This window comes from Pleurodeles waltl, chromosome 9 (genome assembly GCF_031143425.1).
Source record: "Pleurodeles waltl isolate 20211129_DDA chromosome 9, aPleWal1.hap1.20221129, whole genome shotgun sequence".
Taxonomy (NCBI): domain Eukaryota; kingdom Metazoa; phylum Chordata; class Amphibia; order Caudata; family Salamandridae; genus Pleurodeles; species Pleurodeles waltl.
This window is the reverse complement of record NC_090448.1, coordinates 113,220,508-113,241,970: the sequence shown is the minus strand read 5'-3', so window position 1 is coordinate 113,241,970 and position 21,463 is coordinate 113,220,508. Positions and strand designations below refer to the sequence as shown.

Sequence of the window (21,463 nt, the reverse complement as noted above, 5' to 3'; positions counted from 1 at the left end):
CTGTATAAAGGGTCTTTTATGCACATTCAAAATACTTCATTCTGTTCATTGTGCTAAAAAAACATCCTTTCATTTCTGCAGCATCCCTCCTCTGCCCCCTATTTTTCTCCACTTTCATTTCTCTTTACTTTATAGACATTCATTATCCCATCGAGGCTCAATTTAATGTCTTCTTTTCCTTAGCTCTTCCTAATTTTGAACATCATTCCCCTTTGATAAATTGAAATTGAAACAGCTGAAATATTTTTAATGTTGAAGGGTGACCTTTGAAAGATTCGGTGATAATAGTATCCTTCATCTAATAATGTACTGGCTGAAATAGGAAGATAATATGCCTATTCTAGAATTAACACATTAATTAAAGCGTGTTTTTAAAATATATTTTTGAAGTGTTTGCTTAGAAGTATGCTAATAGAGGGCTTGAGATTACCTTCAGTGGAAGCGCCGGTATTAATCAGGGAATTCGTTTGCATAGCGCCTATTGCAATCAGACATCATTGGGCCCTAGTAATAATGTCAGAGATAGTGAAAGAGGCCTGGCAGGAGCAGGGAAAACTGAGTTCCTTCGCTAGATCATGGGCGTCAATTCACCAAAATGCTAGGAGTAGCGGAAGTGACATCACACGCCACGCCATTTGATTTTTATTTTGACTCACGCACACAGGCTTTCACATACACATATATCCACACACTTTCTTTCACACATATACAGTCTCTCACCAGAAAGCATGCATACAACATCATTTTTTTTTACTTACCTTAGCTGTCAGATAAGGTCATATTCCAGCTAAATGTACTCCATTTGTCATTACACAAATAGTGAATAGTATTAGTAACTATTTGGGTAGTAAACAAAGTGACAGAAAACTAGATAGTAGGTCCCCAACAGACGTCCTAAGCTGCCCCTGTGTTCCAGGCACTGATTTTGCCACCTCTGAGGCCAGAGATCGCAAAGGCTGTGCCAGGGGTCACAAGGGGCAAGCTAGGGGTCACAGCTGCGACCGCTGGCGACCCCTAAATGATGTCCATGTGCTCGATCTGAGATTATTGCTACACAGATCAGTGTGCACACACACTGTTCTCGGGAGCAAAAGTGTATTTTATAATTTATGCTCATTCAGTCGTTTGCCTGTCTGCTCAGATTGCCAGTTTATGGCAAATGAAATGTTTTCGTCCTCTTTATTGAAGCGAATTCCTGATGCCTAGCTTCCTTGGATTGCTTCATCTTTCTTTTTCCCTTAGTTGGTGTTATTGTAATTCATACATACAATGTATTTATCAAATATAGCAGACACATAATTTATTTTTACAGACCATATAACTTATGGAGACAGCTGAAAAAATGAGAAAACAAACTCTTGTAATTGTCTTAAATAAAGTGCAAAATTTTGTTTTGCAGCTTTATTGCTGAATATGGGTAGGCCCTCTTGCCCTCTGCTTTATTGGTTTTTCATGTTGTCATTTTTGTTAAAGGAGGGTATGTTGTCTTGAGCTTATACTGTAGTCCAGGAATTCTGAGATTTGCAGCGTCTGTGCAAGTCCCTGCAGTGGTTTCACCAGGCGCAGATGTATACCCAGTGGATATTGACAAGTATGCTTAACCTTGAGCTTTTTAGTTGGGAATGCTAACTGAATTTGAGTGGACACCAATGATTTTGTAACATCACAATTTTTAACTGAATTTTTAGAGATTGTGAGTTTGTTTGCATGTCTTTATTAGTGTTTTACTTAGGCATGTGTTTGCCCTCTGCAGTGCTTTTTTTGTACGGCAAGCACTCTCTGGCAGCTATTTTTAAAGTACCTCCTGGTAGGTTAGTGAGCGGTGTTGTCCCTAGTTACTATAGGACACCATAGGGAAGCCTGTCTGCACCTAGTCATGCCCATCCAGGTCCAAAAACCCTGGTCCTTTGTTGCTCAGTAGTTTAACCAATACTTGTGACCAGCTATTTAACTTAAACCAGAAACCAGAACCAAATGTTTAGATCTATTAAATGGCTTACAGGGTTGCCTTTACTATGGTTATTCAATTATAGAACACATAAAGCTCATTAGCATGGATAATATAGTGAAGCAGAGACAGGAGTTATATGAGGCATGCAGTTTTAACTGCTTCTCTTTGGGCAGCACTCATCTGATATATTTGAGCTTTTATTGGAATTCAACCCAGGGGTAGTCTTTTTAAAAAAAAGCATGGCTTCAGGAACGTTCCTCAAAATAAAATGATGGACAAAAGTATTGAAACTCTCACACCCAGCCACAGATCTGTGTTTAACCCATTGGTATTTTGCTTGCCACGTCAACCCAGTTTTTAGTCAGCCATATGCAAGCAGTCTTGACCCTAGTTTCCGTGGGAACAGTCCAACCCAACCTGCCAAGCTATGTCCTTGAGAAAGATCATGTGGTGTTTACCTCCTAGCGTGCAAAAAAACATAATGCAGACCTTGATAATTTTGAGACCGGACTATGGTAATGTATTTTATTTGGGGTCACTCAGTTTTAGCTGAGACGATTGAAAACTCTGCAGAATGCAGCATCTCGTCTGCTGTGTCACATCCCAAGTACTGAATCAATTTCAAAACATCTGCATCACATACACTGGCTCCCAATTGCCAAATGAATCAAGTTGAAGCCTCTGTGCCACATTTTAAACCGTGGCATCGAATGGGCCCTACATATATACCCTCTTTCATACATCCATATCTGCCCAGGCGATCTATTTCCTCTGGAAACTTTAATTTCAAACAAGGTGACTGTTCTTTTGCTTACTTAGGTCCACAGCTATGGAATACCTTACCTGTTGAATTTTGATTATGCAGCTCCTATGAAAGCTGCATGTTATGAAAGCTATTTAAAACCAAGCTTTTCTGAACTTGTGTGGGTTTTTCGATCCTTTCCACTAGAGCTAGGAAACCCTGGTTGGATAGCCATGCGCTCATACAAATCTGATTGATTGAACTGGGTGTGTTGTTCCAGATGCACATTGATTCTTTTGACAGACATTGGGCTACCTGTAATGGCCTGAAACAGTATTCTACCCATAGTAAATGTTTCAACAGCAACTTGTAATGAGGACCGTAGTGCCTCAATTAGAGAATTAGGGAACCATGAATCTGCCTGAAAAGCCCCCGTGAGTAGAAACAATATAATGACATGGAGGGTGACTCAAAGTAACTACAGGTAGTTCAGATTACCTCAAACATGCCATGCCTCAATCTGCTGGTCTCAATGTGTTCCTTCTACTACTTTAGACTAGCACTGTATTTTGCGCAATATTGCATTGTTTGTTTTTAATGCTAGTCACATGCAGGATGTGTTGTTTCAGTGAGCATTGTTTGCCCCAGATCCAGTGTTTGGTGGGGTTTCTTTTCTATGTAGCAGATCAGTGTATTTATTAATGTATGAGTTTAATTCTGGAAGAGTTACTCGAAAGGTAACTGGCTGCTTGTATTGTTCCTTGTTGTTCTTCCCCTCCTAATCCTTGCTTGCACTTTTGAGATGCTTTTGTAACGACATGTTGCTGACTCAGGTTCCATGCCATATGCTTTGCTTCTGATCGTGGGCATTCAAAATAAGCGTTATTGCTTGCTGTATGGCTTAGTCCTGGCTCTAGGCACTGCAATAGAGTCTTACTCCTTTTTGCTCACCCTGTCCGCGGCAGATATTGAGCACTGCTATGATGTTGTGATACTTGCAGCATGACATTCTCTTGATTCAAGGTATGGCATGGAGCACTTTTTCTTGTTGCATGGCTGATTTTGAAATTGGCCTAAGTAAGGATGTTGTGGGACTCGTGTTCCATATTTTATAGTTTGCTCCTGATGAGGGTACTAGGTGGGTGATATGTTCTATGATGTATGATTTGATTCTAATACTGAGCATTGCTAATACGTCTTCTTTCTGATTGCATCTGTTTGCTTACTCTCAGCTAAGTCATAATGTTTTGTAACTACTTATAGGCGCGATACCTAAGATCTTGAAGGCACAAGGGCAACAACGCCTGTTTTGTATTTACAGACGTTTTCTCAGAAAACATAATCTTTCTTTACACACTGCTTTATCAGTCGCTGTTGTTTCCTTAAGCTACTGTATCTTCAGTGGTTATGTTAGTTTTTTGCAAATGCCTTCCATAAGTCCCCTTATTAGTCTAATGTACAGTGCACCGACAACAACTTGGTTAAGTTATGCTTTATAGACATAAAAAATAAAAAATAAAAAAAAAACTCTTTAGCAATGGAAAAATACTTAAAATTATTAGAAGCAGAGTGAGGTCTGTCCTGCATCGCTTCAATAAAATCGCCAGCCTCCTATCCCATCTTGGCAGTACTTCTGACAAAGTAAAATGTATTTTTATCATCTATGATATTCATTTTTATCATTTATTTTGATTTGATTTTTCAAGACGGGAAATCAGAATAAACAGGTTTGTCTATATGCCACACTTTACACTACACCACTCCTGTCTACACCACTACACTCTATGCTAGCACACTCTATGACACTCTATTTTATGACACTCCAGTATACAACAGTACCCGGTACGCACTTCCACTCTACACTACTCCACTCTACATTATTCCACTGTTCATTCCTCCACTCTATAGCACTACATTCTATGCTATTCAACTCTATGCCACTCCCCTGTACCCCACTTTGATGTATACATAAGCACTGAAAGCTATTCCTTTGTATGCCACTGCCTTTTATGCCACTCTACTGTATGCCACTCCCCTATACAACAATCAACTGTACGCTATTACACTATACATCAATCCATTCTTTGGCACCACATGTGCTGCTGTCCAACAAGTGGACTGATTAAGAGACTGGCAAATGAGGTACTTCGTTGCAAACATGAGGGATATCCCATCTGCTGTATCACAAGTGCATTATATCCTATGGCACTTGTAATGCGGCTGACGGGAAATCCATCATGTTTGTGACAGAGTATCCCATCCGCCAAACTCTAAATTAGGCCCAAGGTCTTTAGCTAAAATGTAACCAAGGATGTGTTGCCTTTTCTACATCCAGCATGTTAGACACACAGTTGTTGCTTCCTCCTCTGTAACCTCACAGTATTGCTCATATCTTCACAGCTCCTGATGCTGCACCCACAAATGTGGCTGTGCAGGTTCTGAACAGCACGCTGATCAAAGTGACCTGGGCAGGCATTCACCAAGACCGGGTGCGGGGTCACCTCGGAGGATACAAGGTATGTGAGTTTCTATTCACAGCTCATTCCATAAAGGGTTAAGGCTTCACCTCTGGGCTGGAGAGGGATGGTTTCCAAACAGTTGTAATGGAAGTAGTATTAGAATGTGCAAATGTCCTTGGCGGGTGGCATAGTTGTATGACATACTATGAAGGTCAGTGTATCTAGATAGAATACTTAATTTCAGCAAATTTAGCACAAAAACTTCCAAACAGTTCTATAAGCTTCTTGTAAAAATCCAGCAGAGAGCAAGGTCAGTGAAGGAATAAGAGGGTAAATTGTCGTAAAACCACAGGAAGTCTATAGGTAAACCGTTTATGTACGCTAGAGTTCAGTAGGAAATTTGCAAATTAGCATGTAAACATATTGTTCCTATAAGACGTTTGGGTTGCTGAAGGACAGATTTTTTCTAGACAGAGGGTGCTTGAATTTATAAATCCTACCCTTAAATTCAGAGGTGTCTGTGTTAGACAAGGCATCCGGGTTTATGTCTATTCTTTTAAGCTTCAGAATAATCTATGTATCAGATTACATCAGTGTTGTTAGTCTTGTGCAATCAGTCTTAACTAAATGCACTAAAACTTTAATCATTCTCCGAATTACCTGCAATGTGCTCTAGAGGTTTAAAACAGGAAGCCGGAAAGAAATTGAAAATAGCGCACAACCAAATGTGTTATGCCTCCCTCATGGCCGTCCATCCATAGCCGACTCTGAACACTACCAATGGCCTCTCGGCAATGTGAGGCAGCTTCTGCTTTGTCATCGGATGACACCATAGCAGAGCTTCTGCCTGTCGAAAATATCTTAGTTTGAGTGGCAGTATATGAATGTCTCAGACTTAGAAAACGCCTGAACATTACAGATATCGATTGGACGGGATCACCAGAGACTGAGACAGTACCAGGATTCCACATCCTGGAACAGCACGTGATTTACTCAAACTTTGATATCCACCTCCGTTTAGAAACTGTGACAAAGTTTGTACTAAACTACCAAAGCCTTTTTGTGCATCGGAGCGTCGCACACTGAGCACCCAAATCGTTCTGGCTGTAATGGCATGGGAATGACAGAGACTGGAGTACCTGCACCATACCTTTCGATACATCCCTAAACTGTAACAGAGAATAACCTTCTGAATTTCACAAACCACCAGAAACTGAATCTTACAGATGTTAACAACTTCCGAATCTCACGGATCCTGAGGATGGCTAGAATTCACAGTTTGACAGCCAGTGAATCACCGATACTCTTACATCAGGATTACCACAGATTGAGACAGTGACCCTGAATATATGCAAGCACCTACATTTCTAACAGCTACTGAATGCCAAAGGTATTCACCAAAGGAAAAGCTAATGGCAAGGGCCAAATTTACATCAACTGATTCTGTGCGCTAACTATAAGTCTTATGATGTGGGCATGTGATTACTAATTCGCTTAACTCTAAAAATGTTCATGTAGATTACACATGTACCAGATTACACAAATTCGGACTATTCCAGAGTTCTCAGATTGACTTATTCCAGTTCTGAAAGGTTATGACTTTTCAGTCGTGCACGGTATCATCTCTAAGGTATATTGCTGACTATGAACTACCCAGATATGTCTGCTTATTAGGTCACACAGATTGAGCCTGTGTTATTTTGAGAAATGCTGTGACTTGCTTTAAAGCTACTTTATTTTCATTTGCTGAGTTTGGGATATGCTGCTCCTCCAAATGCATCTAGATAAACATATTAATACTCTCCTTTTCAGGTGAACTGGTGGAAGGTGCGAAACCTGTTAGATGGGAAAAAGCATCACCCAGAGAAGCGCTCCCTGACGTTTGCAGGGGAAAGAGACTCAGGAATGGTCCCTGGCCTTGAGCCATTCAGTGATTACCAGTTATCCGTGACAGCTTTTAACACGAGAGGAGAAGGGCCTGCGAGTCCAGTGCTTACATTTCAGACTCCGGAAGGAGGTAGTAGAAAGAAAGTCGGATATTCCTTTGTCCCAAAAAAAAACATTCCCTTCTAAATGTCATCGTATCCAGACTCTCATTAACTCTAACACACTTTTTTCACTTTTGTATATGTTCTCCCACTAGGTACTCCTGACAGGTGTGTCTTTTCAATTATCCATCCTTCCATTCTGTGTCAACTGTGCTGACATAAGCACATTTAACTGCTAGTTTGAACATACTGTGCCTTAATCATCAGAGAATGGGCATTATATTTGACTCACTGTTTGCTTTTCTTTTCCAGTCCCGGAACAACCACGTTTCCTACAAATTCACAGCTTTGAGGAAGACTCAGTTACATTGACCTGGGCACCACCCAAGAAGCCCAATGGTATTCTCCGTGGCTACTTGTTGCAGCACCAGATAAGTAAGTGGAAAAGCTTCAAACTCAAAGGGGTCATAGAATAGCTAGGTGTTTATTAGGTGTTCCAAACAGGAGATTTCTCTCATGGTAATTGTTCTTCAAGCAATGAAGCTTATATTCCTTCATATGAAGAATTAATAATTCAAAAGCATCAACAGGAGATCTTTCCATGTGTTGCTGTATATTCAGACTTTAGAAAGTTCTTTGTGTCTCTTAAATGAGCAGCACTTTGTGGTAGTGTTGTCACGTGAGACCTTAATAAGTAAACTTACAAGGGGACGCAAATAGGTCGATGAACCATTTGAATCGCATTTAAGATGTTCCCACCATATCTCAAGTACATGCAGATAAATAATCAATAACCAATTAACAATCTTATTAAACAATGATGATCAATAGCATTAGTAATTAATTGGAGTCAGTAAATGTCACACCCCATGACCTTTCAGTCATGAATAACCACACCTTTAGGTAAAAGTTAGAATATTTATTTCCCTATATTAACAATGCTAATGTCAGGTAAGATAGTCTCAAAATCAAATGATAAACATACAAGAACAACACTGGCTGTCCAAAGCGGCGAAAGAATTGTAATCTAATCAAGGCTTGAGCCACTACACATTATAAAGTTACAGTGCAAATTAATAGCAAGAATAATTTTGCAAACTATATCACATACATTTAGATTCCACAAAGACATCAAATGTTACTCCATATAGCAAACTTTCATTAGTGAGGACCCTAACTAACACCAGATTAGAATTAGTATGTTGGGCTTCATGCAAAACAATCTAGTCAACACAAATTTGGAAAAACATCTAATTATGGCTCTATCAAAATAGCTCAGTTGGTACCTAGAAACAAAAGCAAATAGATATAGCAAACAGTATCATAGTCAATTTACCTATCCCCAGTATGAATCAGCAAGCTGTGACAGTCTTCATCATCAGGACATCAGTTCGGTCAGCAAGGCATCAGGATTCAGCATCAAAGTTCAGAAAAGGCAAAGTCTTTAAGCAGTTCAAAACAAATAGAGGTTAACCCTTAAGAAGAATGGGGAGAATGGCGCATCTCCTCTTGGTGCAGTCCGGCTAAGTTAGATTTCCTAAAACTGCTTCCCAAGTCACTATTGGTCAAGGGATCACATGTTTATACTTTGTCCAAGACAACTAAAACTTCAAATCTACATTTCTTCTAGTACACAGTTCACATGTCGATAATTGGCTCCTCTTGTCCTGTTCTCATCATCCGGCTCATCAGGTAACAAGATTGTTGCAGCTTATACTCCAGTCAGTATGGTCATTGTTCTCTCCTGAGAAAGTCAGTCTTAAAAATTACATTTACAATGTTGCAGTCGCAAGAACAGCATCTATTAGCAAGCAGTTCTCATGAAAAAGACTTTTAGCTACAAGCACATTTAGTCAGCACAGTGGAACATCACAATTTAATTCTATAAGCAAACATTTTATTAAACACCTAAGAAATACAGCTTGGCATGAGGCCGTGCAACTAGGCCAAGACCTTCGCTAAGTTAAGGCCTTAATAAAGCCAATACATAATGCATAACTATTAATATGACTTATTACTACATTTATCAAACAAAAGCTCAATATTTCATATTAATAAGCCATTAATAAGTACACTTCGTGAACATTGGCTGCCACTCACATGGTCATACGTTTAAATGTGTGCATTATTTTTTTCTAGATTATTACATTTTATACACAAATCCATTACTCAGAATACATGAATTATTCATTAATATTTTTATTAAAACACCTCCTCTAACAGTAACAGTGTGGATGGAACTTCATTGATTGTATGCACCTATATGCATTCTTGGTAATCTATCTCATATGGAAGGCAGCATCATACATGCACATACCAGAGAAAGGAATTCCTTAGACTTTGATTTTTCACCTTTATTCACTTTGCACCCATTCAACTAATCTCTGCAAAATGTTGCAGACCTACTCTTCCTTCTACAATATGATAGATGATGCAAAGAGTGAAGGGATTGATAATTTAGCTGTACCCTCTTCTCCCCTGATTTTGCATTGCCAATTATCTCACAACCATTCGTCTTTGTACAATGTTTTGAATTCTATATGTTGTCAATATGATCACTATATCAGCATTATGCCTGCACATTAGTCACTTATATTGCTGTCTATTATATTGTAGTGCGCATGGATTGCTGTAATACAATTGTAACAGAAACCTAGATTCACTTTACTTTACGCAATTCAGTTGGACAGAACTGCATTTCTAATCTACTTTTAGATTCTCCTAAAGTTTAGGTGTGATTTCCTGAAGTAAATTAGTTCCACATCACCGTTTGTTTGGAATATACCCTCTGTGCCCTGTCCTGTGGTCATATAGAGGTGAGAGGTGCCCTTGATATATATATATATATATATATATATATATATATATATATATATATATATATATATATATATATATATATATATATATTTACAAACGTTTAAGGCAGTCATGGTGTTTTTAGATACACTTTGCCTGCATTCTGCATTTTTCCCTTAGTTGTAGATAAGCATTAGGTTTGATATTTTTTCTCTACACATTACCCCTTTATTAAATTGGGAATGAGTAGCAAAAGCTATGTATATGTTTCTATATATTAAAAAAAATAATGTATGGAGTACCACAGTCCTGCCTCAGGTGTGCCACAGCACCAAAAATAAATAAAAACAATTTGTTAAATCATTTAAAATACAGTATAGTACTCTTTGTTTTCTTAATATTGCATACTACAGTCTGTTTTCCATTTCTAACATATTTAAATCTTCATTAAAAATTCTACACAGTACTCTGATCATACCTGCAATTTACAGCACTACTTCCTTTTTGCTATGAAAATGTATAGACAATTATAAATATATTTCTCTACCTATTACAACTTTAATAAAGTGGTAATAGAGAGGTAACATCAATAAAACCTACTAGTTACCTGGATGTAAGACCCTAACCCAGAACACAGCAAAATGCAGAACGCAGACAAATGTGCTGAAAACAACATGGCTGCCTTTTATCTTTGGAAAACACAGCAATTTGCTAGAAACATACAGCCTTATCATGTGCATGTACGAAGGTATACTGCAAATCCAACCTGGTTATACTGCAGTACAATATATAAATGAGTATTTTAGGAATTATTAATTTAAAACTACTTGCACTATTCACACATACTACCGAAAGTTACAATTTACACCAAATAATCTAGTTTCCTGTCATGTTACATCTACATCCGTTACCACACTTTTTTGCTACGTCTGTTTCAAATACAACATTCCACTGTGCACTACTCCACTCTACGCCACTCCGCTCTACACTGTTATATTTTTATACTACCCCACTCTACATCACTCCACTATACGCAACTCCATTCTACACTAATCCACTGAACACCACTCCACTCTACCCCACTTTACTTTATGCCACTCCAGCCTGCACCACTTCACTGTATGCTATTGCACTCTATGCCACTCCATTTTGTGACACTCCAGTATAACCAAGACACTGTACGCACTTCCACTCTACACTACTCCACTCTACACTATTCCACTGTTCATAGCTTCTCTCTATAACACTACATTCTACGCTATCCCACTCTTTGCCACTCCTCTGTAGCCCCACTTCAGTATATACCAATGCACTGTACGCTATTCCTTTTTATGCTACTGCATTATATGCCACTGCAATATATGCCATTCCCCTATACGCCAATCGACTCTACAACAATCCACTGTATGCTATTACACTATACATCAATCCATTCTACAGCCCTACAATCTACACCAGTCTATTCTATGGCAGTCCACTCTACTGTACTACACTTGATGCAATTCCACTGTACTCTTCCACCATATGCCACTCATTCTACATTACTACACTGTACACCAGTAATGCTCAATTGTATTCCACTTTACTCCACTCCACTGTACACTACTCCACTGTATTCCACTCCACTCTATGCCACTCCGCTCAACGCCACCACACTCTATGCTATTCCACTGTATGCTACTCCACTCTTCAACACCCCACTCTATGCCATTCCACTGAATGTTACTACACTGTATGGCACTACAGTCTACCCCACTACACTGTACCCCATGCCAGTCTGCAAAACTATGTTTTATGGTATTCCATTCAACACCACTTAATTGCACACCACTAAACGGTACACCAATCTACACCACTCTAGTCTATGCTATTCCACTGTACACCACTACACTGTACCTAACCTCACTCTATACCACACTAATCTACACTACTCCGAATGTATGCCACTCCACTCTATGCTATTGTACTCTACTCCACTGCAGTCTACCCACCTTCAGTGTATGCTATTCCACCTATGCCACATTAGTGTACACCACTTCACACTTCTCCACTCCAGTCTATGTCACACCACTCTATGCTAGTTCAGTTTATGCCACTACACTGTACTTTACTCCACTCTACACCGTTCACTCTACAACACTCCCCTGTACGTCATCCTACTCTATGCTATGCATAGGAAATGGAATTCCTAGATTAACAGTAAACACTTTAAAATGGTGACAAGTCAAACCTGCTGAAATGTACCAATGTAAAAAATACAGTACGTTTCACTATATGTGGCATTTGATGGGACACACATTCAGAATTCAGTTCCTCATTTTCCCCAAAAAAATGGGAATGGAAGGTATTTACTATACAGAGTAAATGGTGCAACACACAACAATGGTATTTATTTAGCATTGTATTTAATAGGTATACAGATCTTAGAGTTTTATTTCTGTTTACTGCTAAAGTTGTCCTGGAGTTTATTTTGTAAAACCTTTATCTGTAGTTCTGTTCAATATCATGCATTGTAATGTGCCAAATAAACACATAATTAAGTATTGAGCGGCCACTGTGCTCTGGTGCAAAAAAGATGACTAGGCCTGGGCATAATTCGTGGAATTCTGCTATGTGGAACTCCGGGATGTGCCAAAAAACTCTGTGCGCTATGCAGAGTTTCATGAGTGGTGGATTTTGGGTTTTCTGTAAATCAGTGTGAAGGGCATCATGCCAGAGGGTGCTAACTTCTCTCTGCCATTCCAGTTAGATTTTCTGTTCGAGCGGCAGCTTCCTCAATGCGTGCAGCAGCTTTCTTACCGCTCGTGTTCAGAAATCCCCCCTGCGTTCGCTAATTTACTGATTTCTCTCACTCGCCACTTAACGTTGGCAAGCGTGAGCAAGAGAAAACACTCCACTCCGTGTTAATTCACTGAGTTTTTCATAACTCCGCACTACTTTCAGAGTGGAAAAAACTCTGCAAACTATGCCAGCAGAATGGAATTCTTTGCCCACCCCTAATGATGACTTGATACACACCAACATCAGCCTCAGGATCTGAGAGCCACTGACATAGGTTGAACAAGAAGCATACGCTTGGGTGATTTCTTGAAACCACACCTACACAGAAATGTGATGTTTCCGCAGTGCAATGTGCGGCTTTGCCTATGATTTTCCTGAAAACATGAACACTTCTGCAACTAGTAACATCACCTAGGCTCAAAGTATAAGACTGATTAGCCTTGGCTCCAGCTATAGTTTTTGGTGGAGAATCTAAATTAATAAAATAAAAAAACTAAAAATAAATTAGCAAATGCCATCAAAGTCTTCCTTAACTTTAACTATTTACAGAGTTCAATTTCCATTCCAAAGTTTAAATACTGGCCTGCTTTATATTGACTGTACTATATTGACCACCAACATACTCTCAAGGTAAGTAGAAGTAGGTTTAAGAGTAGTAAATCTATTCTTCCCTGTATAGGCTTATCATGATGCTACGTTGGTAGTCAGTACAGTGGAGTCATTGTGTGTAGGTTGATGTTATTGACCTAATAACTGTGACATCCAACCATATTTGAAGTGCTTTATCCCATGTGCCACTAGGTGAGTATGTGTGTCTCCACCATGACTTCATTCCACCTAGAAGTTGAGAAGTGCCACACAATGTACACACCCTCCTCCTGCCTACATCCAAACATTGCTCTTGCCTGCTGGTGAACAGGCAGGTTACCAGGTGCCACAGACTGCCTCTAGATGACCCTGATTTTTTGACTCGCTGCCCTACTCCAGAGACTCTGGTGGTCCAGGCTCCCACAGCAAGGTAAATCCTAATTAGTTTCCTATGATTCCAACCCAACTCCCCACCCAGATAGTGAGTTGAAGTACACTGAGGATCTTGAGAAATTAATGTTTTTTTTTTTGTTTTTTTTTCGAACAGACTAGCTTGTCCCCTGGACAGTATGCACATGCCCTCTGGCCATGCTCAGCTAGATCTTGCCAGCGGTCCCTGGAGAGTTTAGGGACTCCCTGGCACAAACTATTGAATATGGGCAGGGCACAGCTAAATACATAATTTGGGCTAGCATTGACACTACTGACATTGATAAGATCCACAAGCATTTCAGGTTATGTGCAGTTATCTCTTATGGATATGCCTTTTTATGCATCCCACTTTTTTGGTTAAAATCCTGATTGCGACCTAATGCTCTCGAATTAAAGCCAGGCCATTGTGCATTCTTTGGGCCTTTCAACAGTTTTCTCATCAGTTTTGGTCCTTCTGAGCTACTCCAGAGGTCTGATGTAGAGGCAACGCTAGACCATTCCTCTCCTATTGCAGTCCTCCCTGCCTTTTTGTGGCTGGGGACAGGGATCAGGCAGACACTGGCCATGGTTCGGTCTGCCCTAGGTCTAAGCAACTGGACGGTAGCCTTATACCTGTAGGGTGTGTACTTTCATGTGCCCATCCTGTAATCCCACTCTTGCGGTTCACGAATGGACAAGAACATTTTCAATTTACTGGTCTCCCCTTTGTCATCACCAGTGCCCTTTGGGTGTCCACAAAATTAATGGAGGTGGTTGCAGCAAACCTTTGGAGTACCAGTATTTTTCTGCCATGATGACTGGCTGATGAAAGCAGGATTGAAACAGTCAGTAGTAGATCCAGAGGACTGCAAACTTCCTGAAATATTTGGGGTTCACAATCAACAAGTTGAAGTTGCTCCTTCGCAGAGGTTTCCCCTCATCTTGGATATGGTGCAGTTCCAGACCTTCCCTCTGCACAACAAGTCCAGGACATTCAGGCTATGTTCCCGATATTTCTGTCTCATTCCTGGGTCTCAGTGAGAGTGCTTCTGAAGCTTTTCGACCAATTAGCCTCTTGCATCTTTCTCATCAACTGCGGCAGGTAGCATATGCAGTTTCTACGATGGAATTTGAAGTCTCAGTGGGCCCAGCACCAGGGGAACATGTCAGATTCCATCTAGGTTTGGGACGGAACTGCAGAAGGTGTGCTTGGTGGTCGCTCGACCACAATTGGACCCACAGCAGAACCCTCTCCATACCCCACCGAGAGTTGATGGAGGTGATGGATGTGTTGCTGCTAGTTTGAGGAGGTCATGTGGGGAAGGTAGAGGTCAAAGGACTCTAGTGTCCAGCAGTAACCCAAATCCACATGAATGTGTTTGAGTTGCAGGCCTTTCACATTGGGTTGAATGCCTTCCTACTATCAAGGGGAGGCTGGCACAGATTCTCATGTACAACCACTGCCATGTGATCTTTCAATAAGCAGAGAGGAGTTGGGTCTTGGGTCTTCTGCTAAGAGGCTGTACTCCTCTGGAGTTGGCTGGGGCACCAGGGCATCTACTTGATCCTGAGAATGTAGATTTTATCCTCGCTGTTTGACATCCCTCCACAAAGTCCATTTTATGGGACAAATTTGTAGCCTGGTGTGAAGTCTGTAGCTCAGACCGATTATGCACTAATTGTTTTGCATATGGCTGAGCAAGGCCTTACGGGGGCATAATTACGCATTATTTCTTTGCCTTTTGGGCCTTTTGTGTTCATCAGATGAACCATCCTTATTTAAATCTCTTATTGTGATGAGGTTTATTAAAGATATGACTTATACGTTCCCTCTGTAATGGTCTGTGATGCCACAGTGAGATCCTAATTTGATCCTGACGCTTCTCTTGTGTGCTTCCTAGGAGCCTATGCCCAGCTGCTCATTTTGTCTTTTGAATCTGATGATTGTCTTCCTTCGCGATCTCTTAAGCTTGCCACTTCAGTGAGCTTCAGGATATTTCAGTGCAACCGCCCTACACCACCTTTACCTAGATAAAGTGTTGTTTAAGACCGGGGCAGACTTGTTGCCAACAGTTGTTCACATTGGGCAATCCATCACACTCCCAAACTTTTAAGCCCTTTTCTCAGCTCTCGAAAGAGGAGATACTCCATCCAGTGGACCAAAATAGAGCCTTTAATTTTTCACATTGATCTTACTAAAGACCATTGGCTGGAAGAACATATTTTTGTGGGGGGTCTAAGGTGCAAAGACATTTAAGGTGCTTCAGAAAAGACCTTTGTCAAGGTGGATAGTCCTTTGCATTATGATCTACAAGTCATTTGCCAAAAAGCATGCCAGGACTCATTCGACCAGGGCCAAGGCTGCCACAGTTGTGTCAGCACCCTAAGTGCCTGTCCGTGACATCTGTCAGGCCACGATATGGGTGTAACTGCACACATTCACAAAGCACTACTGTCGTGACAGCCAGGTCTGACAGGAAAGATATTTCACATGTTTGGTCCTGCAGGACTCTTTGATATGAACCCACTCCAGAGATCTTCCACCTTAGGAGGTATTTCTGTGGCATCTATACCAAAGGTGAGAAATCAGCAGTTAGAAATATCCATCAGAAGAGCAAATTATTTACCTTTGGTAAAGCTCTATCTAACCTCAAATTCCTCCCTGCCCCCCCCATTTCCCGATTCTGTGAAGTGGTCTTTTTTATCACCAAAAAAGGTCTAAAATCAGACATCTGCACACTGATACCTACAATTATTTTCTGCTCCCGGTCTGAAGGTGCAGAAGAGGTCAAGAAAGAAACTGCTGTGCAGGGATGGTGCTTACATGGAGCTCTGCTCCATCTTTTCTATGACACAGTGATGTCAACATGTAGCCGCAAGGTACCACTGAGCAGCATGCAGGATGATTGTTGTGAAACCTTGCAGATGCAGTCTGGCGCCTGAAATATTCTAAGTGAGCAATCTGTGGTAAGATAGAGTATCCACCTAAAACAATTTTACTAAAGATATTTAGCATGTTCTTTATGACAGATTTTGACACATGGCTCATGTTTATGCCACTTGTACAGTTCTCTATGTACTATAATCTTTAATTCATTGTAGAATCATTCAGTCTAACACTCCTTTCTGTTCTCGTCACAGGGAAAATATGGGCTTCTGTAGGGCACTTACTGTTTCCCTAGAAATCAACCAGGAACTCAAAACTATCCTGTTGACTCCAGATTGATTTTAAAGCTCTGTTTTGTTAGGCACTAGAGATATTCCAGAGGATTAGCACCTCGACTTTTACTCCTGTTATTTCTTGACCCTTTTGCTGGTGGCCGTATGAGTATGACCAAGCGTCTGAATTTTCTTTTCCCAGTTAATGACACCGAAGAGATTGGGGTACTGAACAGCATCAACATCACAAACTCTTCGCTGGTGAGCTGGAGGATCCTGAATCTCGATCCCAGCACCAAATACAAGTTCTACCTGCAGGCCTGCACCGCGACAGGCTGTGGCAGAGCAACCACAGAGGAAGGCCTGACAGTGCCACAAGCAAGTAAGTTAATCCTTCACGATATTATATTGCAGAACAGCAGCTCAAAATGCAGCAACTAATTGTACAGAATGATGAAATTCTTTTCAGAGTAACATGTTCTGTTCCTCATGTTTTTGACTTTGAAGCCTCTATTGCCACACAGTTCTGGTTGCACACATCCAGAACTTTAATAATGCTTTAAGAAATGTTTGAAGTAGGATATTTAATATATTTTTAGGCTACACATTTACAAAAAGCAGTGGATTTGTTTACCACTTGTTGAAAAGAGGATGCAGATGCAGCTGACTACTTGTTCCTAACTCCCTTATCTTAGTGGTTATTTTAGAATCTTGCTAAATACAGACTTGATGTTCAGTACATTTTGTATAAGTCGCTTATTCACAATGATAAATACTTCAGCAAGCAGTTTATGTAATTTTGTGAAATCCGGGACACTATGGGGCACATTTAAGAAAAAATATTCTTGTGCCACTTAGCACCCCTTAACACCACCATGTGTGTGCGTATTTAAAATATGGCACACCATGGCAGTAGTTAGGGGACTAGCATCTGAATTTTTTACGGTAGTCCGGCGCTTTGCAGGATTAGTGTAAAACATTCTGACACTAATCCTGCAAAGTACCCACAGTCCCATTGTGACCAATGGAAGCCTCCTTGTAATGCCTGCTCTGAGCAGGCGTTAAAAGTGCCATAAAAAATGGCGCAATGAAATCTCTTACATTTCCTTGCACCATTTTTATGGCCCTCCTAATGGGGAACGTCCCCTTTGCATACATTATGCCTGGCGCAGGCAGAATGTAGCTCATAGGGTTACAAAGTGGCGCAATGCATGCATTGCGCCACTTTGTAAATATGGCGCTGCGTTTTTTGGCCTTCCAGTGCCACATAAGGGTAAAAAAGATGATGCTAATGTGGCATTGGAATGGCACTAGGGGCTTAAATATTCCACTATATGTATTTAGAGATGAGAATGACCTTCATAGCACATCATCAGAATACATTAATTGTAGTTAGTGAAACTTCTTCTGAGCAGGTCACATCATAGTTGAAGGATGTCCATGAAAGCAAATCACATATAAAATAAGCCCTGACTCCCCAGTACACACATTCTACTTCTTCTGCTACAGAAGCCAAGTAACCTTTTCAAAACGATAACTTATATTAAATAACTAGAATTCGGCCATGCAGTTTCTATCTAAATCAAGCTGCCGTAAGTGTTTTTCTTGGTTCTCATGTCACAATATTCTTACTGATTATTTAAACGTAGAACGCTCACAAATTAAAAAAAGATATAATTAAATGTTACTGTTAAAGGCAGAAACATTGGCATGGCAAAAAAAACATGCAGTCATGGGCATCCCATTTCACTTCTGTGGTGGAATTTTGAGTCATTTTGCAGATTCTCAAAAACAGTGGAAAGTATCGTATCAGATTTTATACATCTGTAGCATTCTGTCTACCTTTGCCACAAAGAAACACTGCGCCAATAAAGAAACTGTGACACAATAGCAGAGTACTTGAAACTTCTCTCGTGGGATAATATATACACAGGTCTTCAATGTGTTTTATTTGCGGCGACGCACTACATAAAATGTTTTGGTGTGGTGTTTTGGAGTAAGAACAGGCTAAATCATTCAGGTTTGTTTGATCTAACTGGTATTGAGGCCCCCTATGTGAGTGCAGTTATAGTCTTTGTAACAAAATATAACCTTTTCCAAACATTTAGGCCCATATTTATACTTTTTTAGCGCCGCATTTGCGTCGCTTTTTGAGGCAAAAGCAGCGCAAACTTACAAAATACAGTTGTATTTTGTAAGTTTGCGCTGCTTTTGCTAAAAAAAATGACGCAAATGCGGCGCTAAAAAAGTTAAAATATTACTGTTTGTAATTACTGCGTCTTAATGGGTCTGATTACATACTTAAAATGCCTCCTGATTACGGCTTGACTTCTCGACCTAGCTTCCTGCGGAGCCAAGTCAACAAATAGAGCGACATGATCATCCAACTGCAATACAAAGGTACCTGATCCACCAGCTTAAAACAACACACCGACAACAGCAATGTAGCAGGAACTAGATGACTCACATGTCCATCTGTCTGGTTAGTCGTCTGTTCGGGAAGTAAATGGCCTCGACTATTTAAATGATCTCCTGTTCACAAACTATTTCCTAATTTTCCCAGTAACATCCTCCACTCTCACCAGTGCTTGGTCTTTGAAATTAACGTTCGTGTGAGGCATAGTATTTTGATTTTTCATTGATTATTTTTACCTTGAAATCACCCTTTTAAAGAGGGTTCCTTTCTTCGTAGCTCCTTTGCCACCGTCTAATATCTGTATAAACTCATTTCCTCATCAATGTCTCGATAAAATGAGAATGCACAGATACCCTCCAGTGGCTAATCTCGGGTACTGCAGCAAACTAAAGTCAATTATCTTGTTTACTGCAATTCATATTTGACAAACCCAAATCTACTGAACTGCACAATCGATTGAATAATTACGGTTGTATTTGTATTTTCAGATCTATTCATGCTATTCTGTAGGTCAGAGATAATCTTTTCTGCCCGGTATTCTCGTCAGGGGCTTCGGTCAATATCATTAATCACGAGGTCGAAGAATCCCGCGACAGAAATATTGGAAAAAATTACGTTAAGCAACATGTATTTTTTATATTACATGTTTATGTTTGAGTATTTCTTCAAAGAGCAGCTAACAGTGTGCACTGAGTCAAATTAGTATGTGAAGGTTTTGTTTCTATTTCTTGTTAAAGCAATAGGCAATGGTGAGGGTCGATGGACTTCTGTGGTGCTGTGCATTCGGTGTGTGCCATATAACCATCAATTTTGTGCATTTGCGAAATAACTTTAAAAATATACAGATTTCACAAAAAATGTAGGGGCGTTTTTTGAGAGGCTTGCACCAGGTGGCGCAAACCTCTCAACCATATTTACGAGGCCACACAAAGCCCTTTCGCGTGGCTTTGAATGGCCTCATAGGTATGGAGTAAGACAAAGCAGCGCAACTTGGTGTGTTGCCTTAATCTGCACCAGGGAGGTAATCCCTAGCGTTGCAGTGGATTTTCCCACGTTATTACCCATGGATTTTGACGCTGCCCCAGATTTACTTAATCAGGCAAAGTTTGAAAAGCACAGGAACCTTACACCTCCTCAAGGGAGGCATAAGGAGGAGAAATATTTCTCCTCAGTTTTTCCTATTTCCATTTGTCCTGCATCCTGCAGCACATATAGAACGAGGAAAACACCTCAAAAACAGTCCTGCATGCAATGCAGATGTCCTTCCGCCATGGTGCAAGGGTGCCTGCGTTGGCGCTAGGCAGCCAATTGTGTGCCAGAGCAGGGGAAAATGACAGTTATGTACAGTACTGCATAAATGAGGTGCATTTCCGCCCTTTCCCATTGGCTAAGGGCAACGCCGCAAGAAGATTTGCGGTGCTGACCTACGTCAATTCTCCATAAATAAACTTGCAGTCTTCTAGATATAATGGATGAAAATAGTTTTGCCAGGGAATGTGTTTCATAATTTTAATTTTTGCTGCATAATTTAGATCATCTTTCTGCATAGTTTGGTCCACCATGCTGAATAACCCTAGCAGTCCTCACAGATATTAAAGCTCTTCCAAATGGTTTAAACACTTTCATTATGATGATGAATTTCATATTTTACAGGAAATATTTGTCACCATACTGATACATTGTATAGAATTTTCTAGAGTCACAAGGCTCGGACCTTTGCATCAAGGACTCAGTCAATATGTGAACTCGAACAGCAAGAAAATAATGTACATTTTATGTAGTGGCTTTTGGTGAATTAGTTAGCACATGTAATTTCTGGAATTTGAAACCATCATGGCATAAGCATGTTCCTACAACCTTATTCAGCTAAGTTTCAAGCTCATACCCGCAAGGGCGTAGCTTGGTCAAAATGACTGAGTGGGTGTTAGCTTCAGATTTCCCAACAATAACGCTGGCAAATTATGTTAAAATATATTTTACAACAAGCAGGGCGCCTGAGAGGTGCTTAATGGGCAGTGAAACAGGAGAGGAATGTGTTAGTAGTTATACTAAGTGAGTGGAAATGCGTTGTTTAGTGAAATAACTAACATTTTTAAAGTCTTTCCAAACAGAGAGAGGGAGAGAGGGTGTGTGCGTTTTTTTCTGTGTGTAATCCCTGGTGAAATCTGA

The 21,463-nt window shown here is 40.3% G+C and overlaps 1 protein-coding gene across 6 annotated transcripts in view; it reads left to right on the top strand.

Moving 5' to 3' along the window:
• CHL1 (cell adhesion molecule L1 like) overlaps positions 1 to 21,463 on the top strand; it is a 434,380-nt gene that overhangs the window by 358,403 nt on the left and 54,514 nt on the right. For all 6 annotated transcript variants that reach the window (XM_069206369.1, XM_069206371.1, XM_069206370.1 and 3 more), the window contains 4 exons: positions 5,094 to 5,209; positions 6,965 to 7,169; positions 7,453 to 7,575; positions 17,081 to 17,260. In XM_069206369.1, coding sequence (XP_069062470.1) covers positions 5,094 to 5,209; positions 6,965 to 7,169; positions 7,453 to 7,575; positions 17,081 to 17,260 — 624 coding nt within the window. The remainder of the gene's footprint in view (positions 1 to 5,093; positions 5,210 to 6,964; positions 7,170 to 7,452; positions 7,576 to 17,080; positions 17,261 to 21,463) is intronic.